Source organism: Accipiter gentilis, chromosome 1 (genome assembly GCF_929443795.1).
Source record: "Accipiter gentilis chromosome 1, bAccGen1.1, whole genome shotgun sequence".
Classification (NCBI taxonomy): Eukaryota; Metazoa; Chordata; class Aves; order Accipitriformes; family Accipitridae; genus Astur; species Astur gentilis.
This window is the reverse complement of record NC_064880.1, coordinates 20,438,249-20,450,651: the sequence shown is the minus strand read 5'-3', so window position 1 is coordinate 20,450,651 and position 12,403 is coordinate 20,438,249. Positions and strand designations below refer to the sequence as shown.

At 38.9% G+C, this 12,403-nt stretch overlaps 1 protein-coding gene and 1 long non-coding RNA gene across 2 annotated transcripts in view; one reads left to right on the top strand and one right to left on the bottom strand.

Annotated features, from left to right (window-relative positions):
• Window positions 1-11,451, top strand: part of STAT4 (signal transducer and activator of transcription 4) — a 44,101-nt gene extending 32,650 nt beyond the window's left edge. Inside the window, exons 16-24 of the mRNA XM_049810395.1 lie at window positions 222-320; window positions 1,538-1,673; window positions 2,803-2,855; window positions 3,653-3,747; window positions 4,191-4,327; window positions 4,735-4,926; window positions 6,200-6,266; window positions 6,793-6,901; window positions 9,034-11,451. Of these exons, the coding sequence (XP_049666352.1) occupies window positions 222-320; window positions 1,538-1,673; window positions 2,803-2,855; window positions 3,653-3,747; window positions 4,191-4,327; window positions 4,735-4,926; window positions 6,200-6,266; window positions 6,793-6,901; window positions 9,034-9,060 (915 nt within the window). The 3' untranslated portion in view covers window positions 9,061-11,451. The remainder of the gene's footprint in view (window positions 1-221; window positions 321-1,537; window positions 1,674-2,802; window positions 2,856-3,652; window positions 3,748-4,190; window positions 4,328-4,734; window positions 4,927-6,199; window positions 6,267-6,792; window positions 6,902-9,033) is intronic.
• Window positions 1,727-9,040, bottom strand: LOC126042768 (uncharacterized). The gene is made up of 3 exons (XR_007507287.1): window positions 8,945-9,040; window positions 2,259-2,398; window positions 1,727-2,161 (listed from the first exon to the last, which is right to left on the bottom strand). It is a non-coding gene; the product is annotated as an uncharacterized LOC126042768 (long non-coding RNA).
• Window positions 11,452-12,403: the final 952 nt, after the last annotated feature.

The window sequence follows — 12,403 nt, the reverse complement described above, 5'->3', positions numbered from 1 at the left end:
TTCCAGCAGCTTACAGAACAACCGTGTTGGGCCAGACCAGTGGTCTGTCTATCCTAGATGCTATCTTCAGCAGGAGCCATAAGCAGATGCAAGCTTTCCAGAACTTCTGGACAGAAGCATACGCTTCAGGAAGGAAAAGGGGGCTAAAAAACCCAAAGCATAACACAGCACTACCACTTTCCTCGGCAGCATTTACATTCTGCATTCGTTCTTTCCACCAGACCAGCTCTTTGCCTGTGGTGATGATTTCCAATGTCAGCCAACTACCCAACGCATGGGCTTCTATTATTTGGTACAATCTGTCAACCAATGATCCTCAGGTAGGTCTTCATTTTGCAAGTACTGACTTTCTGCATTTTCACATTTCTATTATTTGGTTGCCAAACACATTCATTATAAAAAGACTGTGTTTCCCTCTTAAACTGGCCTTATTTTCTTCACATACACTGTTTTCAACATCATACTTTAATGTTGTTCGCTTTATCTTTTGTTCCCTGCCCAGATATAAAACCATATGCACACGTAGCCTTCCTTTTTGTAGGCTAAAGTAGTAGTTCTTAAACAAAGGAAAGGTGATAGCCCTTCTCCACAGCCATTCTAGTTTGAATGCCTTATTTGGATGCAGTTGACCAAAACTTTAAATGGTACAAAATAATTCTACTAGTACAATTCAAAACTGTCAAAGTAGGTGTATAGGTGGGTCTGTAATGTACTTAAGCTGCTTTTCCTCATGCATTTTATAGGAGCGAGTGCTTTCTATGGAGAAGATTGTAAGTGTCAAGTAGCACCTTCTAGTGGCTCTAACCATGAGCAAACGCAGAATCGTTCTTTCTCAGGCTCCAGCTGGCTCAGCACATGTTTTAGATTAAGTCGCTGTTACTGTATTTGCAGACTGTAGAATAGTACTGTCGATAGCTCTCAGGCTTTCAGTCGGGGATTAGTGGCAGTCACATAGATGTTCGGAGGAGAGAAAGGGTAAGACAGTTTACCATGGAGTGCACCTAAGAATGATGGCAGGCCAGCTTACCAGCAGCCTGTGCTTCATTATCACTCTTTGCACAGTCTTCAGTATGTGCGTTACATGTACAGAAACAGCCCAGAAACCAAACGAAAAACTAAGATGAGCCAAACAATTCAACAACATATCTGAGTATGTAACAGTTTTAAGATTTCCGTGCACCAAACACATTAAGGTACAGTGAGAATATCTGCATTTATTGGATGGGATTTAAGCATATTTTCAGTGTCTTAACGTACGATAATACCAGAAGCATAGCCAGGTATTTTATCATCCAAGATGCACACACAGACTCTCACTCTCTCTAGGACTCTCCCCCTACAACTCTGCTCAGGCACCTGAGCGCACCTTGCTGGGTGGCTGCAGGTGGGAAGGCCAGCACATATTTGCCCCAGTATATCCCCCCACCTCATTTTTAACACTTCCAGATCCTGTTTAAGTACCTGCAGCCTTCTTTTAGAGCCTGCAGTGTGTTTCATGGTTGCTAACTGTCTAAACAAAGCACTAATTTTGTTGCAGAATTTGTCTTTCTTCAACAATCCACCTGCTGCCACTTTAAGTCAGCTCTTAGAAGTACTGAGCTGGCAATTTTCATCATATGTTGGTCGTGGACTCAATTCTGAGCAACTCAACATGCTGGCAGAGAAGCTTATGGGTACGTGTATGGAAACAGATTTTATTTGGTTTGGGGCTCTTATATTTGGTAGTTAAGGTAATGACTTTAAGCATGACCTCCACTTCCAGAGCTGACTTCAAAAATGCCACAATGACATTTTTTTCTTTAAAGAAAAGCACGCGTCAGCCTATTCTTACCACAAAGTGATTCAACTTCTGAACTTCAGGCTGCTAAACTGAAGAAAGAGGGCATCAGAGTCACACTGAACTGTGATGTTATTTTGTTTCCTTAGCAAGTAATTATCTCATACATCTGAAATCAAAAGGAAGTCATTCTGCTTGCTTATGGGGTTTGGTCTGGTCTGGGTTTTGTTTCATTTTACGTACCCATCCTTGTGGGTCTGTTTAGTTCTGGGCCCCATCCTCCACTGGTGACAGCATACCAAAGAGGCCATGCAACTTCAGCAAGATGAACTATTGAACACTTTCAGCTGACTGTCCCCCAGAAGGGAGAGGCCTTAGGGAAACCTGGCAGAAGAGGAAGCTTTATGTGTTTCTGGAGAAGAAACAATTATAAAATATATTGTGAGCTGTAAGAAATTCCAAGCTGAGGGTGTAACAATACCTCTACTGTCAGACAAGAACAGAAGCATTTGTCAAAGACTGGGGGGAATCTGTGCTTTTATTGCTTTCAAAGCTGGGAAGCGAAGACTGGTTTCCCTGTGTAATAGTCACTTTTTCTGATGGTTTCTTGGAGATTTCTTGCTGAGTGGAGGTAGTGGAGTTGAGAGGTGCCATGTAAATCAGCAAGAACCGTAAGAAAGAAAAAATAAATTGTCTTAAAATACAGAAGTTCAAGATAGAGTGAAAGCCAAGAGAAGTAACACTCAGGCTAAAAACTGAAACTGAGCACATAGTGCTTGTTGTAGAAACAAAATCCCAGACTACTTCAGGCAAATATTCCCAAAACTACCATTATCGGCTGCTTCAAAAGGATACAGAGAAACTGATCTACAGCCCCTTAGCATGGCCCTCTCAATCCCTCTCCAAGTCTGGATGTACTATTCTTCTCCCCCCAACACCCCACACCAACTATACAGATATCAAGCTATAGCTATTTCAAAACTTCAGAAAAATAGACTCACCAGTTGTTGTTTTTTTGCCCTCAGGACAACAAGTCAGTTACAATGATTATCAACTATCCTGGGCAAAGTTCTGCAAGGTACAGTTGCAAAAGTAAAACTAGATTCTTCTTTCTCTTATTGCCCACATGTGTGCCTAACTCTGTCTCTCTGATGCTACAGATAAGAATCCCGCTTGCCATATGTGGGACTTGTAGCCCAGTACAATCACATTCATTGTAAAAATTTAACTAGGAGAATAATATTTCCAGAAGCTTAAAGCTTGGGCTAAGAAATCTCCTTAGTTACATTGCTACAGATATCAGAAACTGTCATTATAGCGTGCCCTATATATTCCTGTAAATGATCAATAGATTGTGCTATCAAAGCATACGTCTTTCATAAAGCATACAGTAATTTTTTTCATATGCTCAGTTATGACCTAAATTATTTCAAGTTGGTTGATATATTCAGTAACTTTGATGAGGAACAGACAAGTTATTGAGAAAAAAGGGTAAACCCATTTTGTTCATATTAACTACATTACTTAAACAAATATAGACCCTTGGAAGGAAGTGCAACTTTCTCGTCATCGTTTCTCTCAAAATGTAATTTCATAACCAGGAAGAAGGAACAAATGTGATTATTTTTTTCTTGAAAAATGAGGCACTTTCAATGCATATCTTAAAAATCAATTGGTTTTATGTCAGGCTGAGAGAGAGATGTTACTCAAAACAGCAGTTCAGATTTTTCATTCTCGCTTGAACAAACTAGATTATTCTTAAGAAACTGAGATAGCCATGTCATGTGGATGTTGGGTAACAACACTCTCACAATTCTCTTCTTGTGTGTGTTCTTTTTGTTGGTGTTTTGTTGTTGTTGTTTTTTTAACCATTAGGAACATTTGCCTGGAAAGTCTTTTACGTTTTGGGTTTGGCTTGAAGCCATCCTGGACTTAATTAAAAAACACATTCTTCCTCTTTGGATTGATGGGTGAGCAACAAGGAAACTGCTGCATATTGATCTCTCTCTGCTTTGTCTTTTTTCTTTACTAATCTCAGTTTTAGCTATGCAGAAGAGAATTTGCAAAGAGTTTAATACTTCTGTCTCCCTCTTCCCATTTATAACTTTTGGAAATTTTTGCCAAAAGGCAACACCACTGAATCTCTCAGAAATGCAGGTTTAGATCTATTTATCCGTTCTGTCGGTGTACAGTCAAGTACTGTGATAAATTTCATCATGCTTCATAGTACTTTGAGCTTAATGCCATACTCCACATGTAAATCACATGAAGCTTTTGTCATCATTTCAAGACCTCATAAAGCTTTTGTAACCAGCCTTTGAACACCTATATAAAGTTTGGCCAGATACATTGCACAGATTGAAGTCTGTATTTTTTTCCAAAAGTAAACCCATGATCTCCTGTTACACTTCAGGTACGTAATGGGATTTGTAAGCAAAGAGAAGGAACGAATTTTGCTCAAAGACAAGACACCAGGAACATTTTTATTAAGATTTAGTGAAAGCAATCTGGGTGGAATTACCTTTACGTGGGTGGATCAGTTAGAAAATGGTAAGTATAATTTTAAAAAATAACATAAAACTCAAACTCTGCAATACACCTGTAATACAGGAGCCACGGTTTCTTTGGTTAGAAAGTAAAACTCGTGTACTATGTCTTAGTATGGTTTTGGGCAAGATACAAGTACCATATTTACTGAAACATAAGCCAAAACTCTGAAAGTCTACCTCTCAGTTCTCTATATTAACATACAAGTTATTAGGAGGTGTACCTGCTTACTGCAGGCTTTAAATTTGCTTCCACTTGTGCAGAAAGTATATCTTGAAAGATACTTACTTTGATATGAACAGGTAAAACCCACATCAGTGTAAAGTGCAGAAGAAAGGCAAAAATACGTTCCAGCTGCAGATGCTGATCTACCAGTTATCAGTGGTTACGGTGCCTTTGTATTTTTACAGGAGACGTAACATTTCATTCAGTGGAGCCCTATAACAAAGGTCGCTTATCTGCATTGCCTTTTGCCGACATACTGCGTGATTACAAAGTTATTATGGCAGACAACGTTCCCGAAAACCCTCTGAAGTATCTGTATCCAGACATTCCCAAAGATAAGGCTTTTGGCAAACACTACAGCTGTCAGCCAAATGAAGGTTGGGCTCCATTTCTCTATTTACCCTTTCTGCAAAGCAGCTGCAAAGTCAAGAGGCAATTTGAGGAACGGGGGGAAGAGGAGGAAGAGAAGAGATTAAGATGCCTCCCTTAATCGGCAACTTCAAGAGAACTGTTTTAACGCATGTCTATCATTTAGACAGCTTCATTTTGTAAATACATCCCTGGTCTTAGAGGTTACATTAGAGGTGATGACAACAATATTTAAAAGAAGCTAAGAAATACATCTTAGGGTAGAAAGAGTCAAAAAATAATATTATTTTTTTTCCTGACTGATGCATTACAAAATTCAGTGATTCAGGTGTTCAAAGGAGATGAAACTCAAAAGTCATCCTGTTTATTGGCTTCATAATTGTGTTATGCTATACTATGCTGTCTCTTTAATTTGAAGGAAATTCTGTGTTTTCCAAACAGCTTGGAAGATCTCCTTTATTTCATTTCATTTGGTGGAACCCTGTAACAAAGGTCGCTTATCTGCACTGCCTTTTGCCAACATACTGCGCAATTACAAAATTATTATGGCAGACGTTCCTGAAAACCCCTGGCAACTGCACTAGAAATTAAGAAAAGGCTAGACAAGAATGGCTCCAAATACATTCAGGCCCATGTTCTTTCGTGTGCAAGTTACATTTTTAGATCAAACTTGCTGCCTCTCAAAAAAGCCCTCAAAGCCTTGAGATTTTTTAAATAGATAATACACATTCTTCTGGACTTTCAGTATAAAAGGTTACAATTCCATTTGAATTCAAATTCCTACACTACTAAAAAATATTTGGAGGCTACAAATGTTTTGCCTTTTCCTTTTAATTTAGCAGACTTTGCCTAATGCTGCAGTCCTCTAAAAATTTCTGTATATGCTTAATTTCATGCAAAAGACGTTGCTGAAGCTGTATCTGTAGAAATAGAGCTCCATGCAAGCATTTGCAGAACTGAAATCTAGAGGCTTAAAAGTACCAAGCTTGTAGAGTTATATTTGCTACTGAAGCCCCAACGAGCTCTTTTTCATCAGTTGCTGTATTATATTCTGGGATGGCGATTCATATCAAGGGAGCACAGTCCATTATGTGACCAAGACCTGAACTCAAAGACTAATCTCAGGAATTCCCCTCATTTTTGTGGCTGCCTATTTAAGCATAAACAGGGACATTTCTTTTTTAACATATTACGGTCTGCAACACTTAAAGCAGATAAACAATTTCAAATAAATAATAAAATTACTAGGCAATATTTAATTTCTCTAACATTTTTTTTTAGTCTCAAAGCCCTCAGATGGAGGAGGCAAAGGTTATGTTCCTTCTGTATTTATCCCAGTCTCCAAAATGTAAGTATCCTTACAGATGTATTACACTTCAAATGGTATTTTTATTAAATTTACATACTGTTTCAAAGTTTTCCCTGCCTCCCTTCCCCCATTCAAATAGTTTGGGATAGCAACACATCACATGTTTTTATTTGGCCAAGGACTGCTAAGGACAAGAAAAGGAAGTAAAGAACCTCACTTCTACAGTGCTTTTCACATCCATGTGGCAAAACATTTGTAAAAAATTGAATGCAGACTTTCCAGTACTCTGATCTACTCTGATCTTTCACTGCCTCCTTTTTCTCTCCAGCAGCTGACATTAGAGAGTCAGGTTTATCCTCCCTTCCCTTGGTCCCATCTATCTCCTACATTTTTAAATGTCTGCCAGGTTGTTGGCATGTGCTTACAGGGCCACCAGGAAGCCCGAGTACAGGCTTAACTAACTTAATAAGCATTCACCATACTCCACTGCTGCGCATCAAGTTAGAGGGATTTAGGTTGCTTTTAAGATTATTCTTGTGGTTTTTGTTTTGTTTTTTTTTTTAAGCTTAAATGATTCTACAGATCCACATTCTCCGTCAGATCTTCTTCCAATGTCTCCAAGCGTTTATGCTGTGCTGAGAGAACACCTGAGTCCCACAGTGATTGAAACTGCTGTATGTTGCAAACTTTTCCATTCATAAGTTAATACTAAGCAAACAGGTCATGTACAACTCGGATGCTGGTTATAAAAAGACTGCTTGTACAATTATGAAAAAATTAGAGCTCTTTCATCATTTGCTGTATTACATTCAGAAACGATGGTACAGACGTTTCCTATTCTAAATGGGACAGGATGCTGCAAGCAAACTTGGAAGCACTATGTTATATGAAATTGTCTGACACACTGGCCAATGAACCATGAATGTCATTATTCAGAGATCCCATAGTTCTTGCACAAACAAAGCCTTTATACTGACAAATACATAACAATTACACTAATTCTGTAGATAGCACAAAGGACTCAACTTGCTCAGGGAAGCTGCACAAGGAACATAAAACTTGCAAAACTTTGCCGTGCTGCAAGTTTCTACATGGGATGCCAGAGTGAGAAATTAAAAGTCAACTAATATTCACTAAGTATACAGAAAGGTTGGGAAAATACTGTACCAATATCCTATTAAAAATATTTTCCTCTTTTACTTACTGACTAGAAATTGTGTTCCAAATCATCATGGCTTAGAGTACTTGGAGCACTGATGTATACCCACTGGGGATTTGTCCAGCAGACTTCTATTAGGAAATGCAACAGTGGTTTGGCTTTAACAGCTTTAACAGAAAACCTCCTTTCTTAATACTAGCTCTTAGTTTTCTGTATGTTCAATGATTTATGATCTTAAAATGGTTATGTATTTAAAAGCCTGTCAACCCCCTTCAAATGCCTTTCTGTAAACACTCCTCCTCACCCACAAACAGAAAAAAACTAAACCAGAATCCTGACTGTCAATGATTGGAAGCACAGTTAAACTTTATATATACAAATAGAGGAGTTTTTTAATATACACCAAGCTGAAGATCTATTCAAGAGCAAAGTATCTTTTTTTGCTTCTTCACCTTTTTCTCTGATAACGCTCATGACAGACTAGTTCTTCAGCTAAAACTGAAATACTAGCCTGAATGAAAATTCTGCGTTAAAACCTACCACACCCAATTTGAGACATGTTCCCACTCATTTGTTGTTTGGTTTGTACATATGAAAACAGCTCTGACCTTCTAAACTGCATTTGTGTTGCATTTCCTAAAGTTTCAGCAGTGAAAAGAATAGTTGGCTTCACTTTTGTTTATTATCAGGCTCCAAACGTTTTTGATTTCTTTTAGCAGGCACAGTAATTCTCAAACCAGTTCTGTCCAGAGCTTCCAAATGAGCTGTGACCATTACCATCTTTTGGGGTCATAACTGCACAAAAAGAATGTGTTAGGTGATGAATTGAGACAATCAAATACAATCATGTTGCAGTTTTTAAGGTTACTAGATAAGTGGTTCAATGCTGCTAGATGCTAGGTGAATTTCTGGAGGCTCTTACTAGAAACATTTTCAAGTTCTGCTAGAAATTGGGGGGCGGGGAAATAGTTTTGAAAGATTTCTAAAAAATTTCTTCCTATCTTCCTTTTTCCATTTTATTTACTTTGCTAAATGGAAATGAGGAAGATATGGAGGTTTTTTCTCCATCATCCCAAATTCACACAACAATCTACCCTGGTGAAGAGCTGTCTAAGTAGAGTAAGCACACAATCTGCATTATTAAAGCGATACTTTTTCTCCATGAGATGCCAATAAAAAAAAAGAAGCGTAAGATGCAGAGAACTAGAGTGAAATCTGCAGCAGGACAAAATACCCTACAACTCAGTAACTCAGTCTTAGCAAGATATACTTTCTGCACTCTTGCTGAATTCCCTTTTATCTGCACCCCCCCTCGCCCCCACCGATTCCCCTACCCATCAGGAAAACAAGACTCCAGTAAGAACCCTGCTATACATATCCATATTCATAGGCTCCAAGAACCAGAAAAGTTCATATAAAAATATGTATAATTTTTATTGCAACTATTTCCCACACAGTGTTTTCCAATGAGCATTCCTATATTTTGTAAAGAATTAGAAACAGGATCCTCAGATCCTTACCAGTTTGTATTACATTGTCAAAATGACAGAGCAGTTACCTTGAGCCAAAAAAGGTTTCATCTGCAATTATTTTTGAATGAACAGCAGTAACTCCCATGAGACTAATCTTTTCCTTCTTTTCTTCTAGCTGAGTTCTCCTTATTCAACTGACTGAAGTTCACATACTGGAAAAATTAGTAATCACGTGAACACTGGATGGGTTAAAGATGCAGTAAATATTTTTTTTTTTGGTCATTTTTGTATATCAGCAGTTCCTGGAAACCGTTATGTTATTCTTGGGCCTCTTTCTGTTATCAATACCATGTAAACCAGGAATCTTCTCCCCAGTGATTACAAATAGCTTCCTGCAAGTCAGAATTGCTGTCCTCACTGATAAAAGGCCAGATCCTTTCTGGCTTGGAAGTCATTTGACTTCAGTGGGGTCCAGCAGGTATAAATTTTACTTGCAGAATTAACATCCATAGAATTGCTGTAAATATGAGAGTATAAGAACAAAATGTTTTGCTTCTGAAAACAGCATACAAGATAACTGGAGATGTTAATGTTTTGGGGGAAATTAGGATTTATTATGTTAAATAGTTTCTGTTTAATCATCACCTTGTATACCATTGGTTTAGCTTCTATTTTAAAGCAAAGATTCTCATCCCCCTGAGCTTGACTGTCCCATAGGTGTCCAGGGTTTGCTTTTTTCCCAAAGATGAACGACCTTCAGCATAGATTTTTATCTGCCACCACAGCAGAAGCTGTGGAAGGCAGGCAGGCAGGCAAGGATGGGAAGAGAAGGGAGTTCCAGAAAGGAAACAGACACAACACTTGTGGTGTGAAAAAGGCTGCCTCCATTTTGCCACTGAAAGAGAGGGTTAGTAAAACTTACCCCTCTCACAAAATAGCTGCAGAAGTAAATCTATTTGTGCATGAAGCACTCAGGTACTACAGCAAGTACTATCAGAAAGTCTACAAAGAAAAAATCCTGATCTGACAGAGTTTGGATACTACCTGGTAAATATGGATTGGGAAGCACAGTTTTTAAAGTTAGTGAGGAGCTGCAGCATTTGCTGACCACTGGGCAATTCATGCTACATGACAGAATACTACATGCCTGTCAGAGACTCATTTAATAAGCAGAAAAACTAGTTTTTATATATAAGTGGTAAACTACCTTTTTAAAGCTTTTTTTTTTTTTTTCTTTCAGTCACTGTTTAGTGCTGTGTTTGGATTGTTCGGTTTTGTTGGTTTTTTTCCCCTGGTATTATCTCTAAAAACTCAGTTAATAAAATAAAGAGGCAATTAAAGACCACCGTATTTCATATATGCAGGCTCATTCAAGATTTAATTGTTGTCTGCGGGATACGTGGTTAAAGCATGCAAAGTTCTTAAAATACATACGAACACTTGAGCATTTGCACCTTACAGTCTTCTTGAGTAGGTACAAATTAGACATTTGGGATGAAAACATAACCTCCTTGAATCAGTAAGACCTGGATTTTACTTTCATTTCTCCTTTTTTACTCACTCCACTCACCCATATTATTGACGTTAGTTGAAAGCAAGCGAATGGAAACAGAGTAATGAGATATTTCTCTGATACATGGGAGTAGGTTTTAAACGAACAACCATGTCTCTCTTCATTAATCTGAGTGATTCAAAGCAAGCTGCAGATAGGAAGTAATTTCCTCTCAGAAAGCATCATGTATAAATATTTTGCCAGAAAAATAAGAGCAACTGTGTATATAGTTTGGAAACGTCTGTAATTTATATGACCAGTATGAATAAAAACAGATTTTGGCTTAAAGTTGGATACTGGACTTCTGTGGAATTTTTTCAAGATACAACAAAAATAGAGTCTTGCCATCATTTTGTTGATCTCGAGTCTGAACTACAAGCAGTAACAGATCTCTAAAGCAGCAAATGTAACTTCACCTCACATCAGCTATTGCATGCCTTTTCATTCTAACCTGTTCTCACAATATTAATACAAACAAAATGGAGGGTACCCTATGCTTTTGACCACCTAACCTTCATGAGAAGTACTGTAAAAAAGGTCCACACGTGGCACATGAATCAATCTTCTCTCTCCTTCCTCCCTGCTCCCTGTACAAAGCAACTCTTCAAAACTCTCAAGTCTTGACTTGAACACAATATATTTCGTGTTACTGAATAGCACTGTGGATCAGGTTTTGGCATTACAGTTTCTGTTTTAAAACAGATTTTGCAATGGGGTAGATTTAACATTTACGTGAAAGGCATATTACTTCAAATCAGTTCCCGCTTTAGAGGAACGTTGGAGTCATTAGTCATTTTCTAGAAGTTAAGCGTATACAGCCCAAGCCTCCTTCCATTAAAAAAGTGAGAATTTTATCCTTATGCTACTGAGTAAGAACAGGGTTCTCTAGCAAAATGGTGGGGGGTGGGGCACGGAAAAGCACGCTGAAAGGGTTGCCTCAGGTACTGCCAGAAGAAACAAAACATCTGCTTTCAAGTACTTTTACTAACCCTGCTTGTGCTTTCACTGTGTTTTGCAGCAGCAAAGCAGAAAATAACGGGGGGGGAAAAATCGCATAATTGTTCTGTGTTTTGTGTCTTGCCACATCACTGTAACGATTTAAATGAAACAAATGTAAAAACTGTCAGTTACCTTCTACGATAGCTTTTATCTAAAGCCACATTTATCTCTACTTAGTAGCATCTCGTACCACAATGTTTACCAAACAGACCTTCTATTTACTTATTTCTTCCATGGACTAAGAATTATTTCCTCCATCTGAGGAGAGAGGGGGATACAAAGGATACCAAAAAGGATCCAATTATCCTGGAGACTTGCACCAAAGCCTGGACTTTCATTCTTCCTGTCTTTGTTGACACTTCATACACGAGACAAGATCAAACAAGACAACATGTGTCTAAGTAGCAGTAACGGCATCCTAGAGTAAGACTGATGCAAGAAAGATACCGTGAAGGAGACCTTTTTATCCAAAGATAAAAATTCTCAACTGACAAAATGCCAGGAACAATTAAAACACTCAGCCACCTGCATAAGCATTCTTAGTTTCCATAACTTGGGTGGAAATCTGTGTTACAGTTCATAAACTAACAATCGCGACTGTGTTTGTACAATCCTTTACGGCACTTGCACGCCTTCTTCCACCCATGCAACGCAGCCGGCTGAGACCGGCCACCCTTGCAGACTTCTGTGGGCCAGCTATTGTTTCCCAGGGCCAGCCCATTACTGCACCAACCCAGTATTTCGCCAAGAGGTGTTGAAAACCGGAAGATTTTCTTACTGCAAAGGTGAGAAGCAGGTCGCTTCCTACTGCTTACAGTTCAGAACTACTTTTAGCCCCCGGCGCTTTCAACCCCAATATATCGCGACGATGAGGAAAACAAGCCGCTGCTGCCTAGGTAGGGAAAGCCGGGCCGGGCCGGGCGGTTGGCACCGCCATGCCAGGGGCCAGGGCGCGGGTGCCAGCTACCGCCCGGGGCCCGAAGCGGCTGCTCTC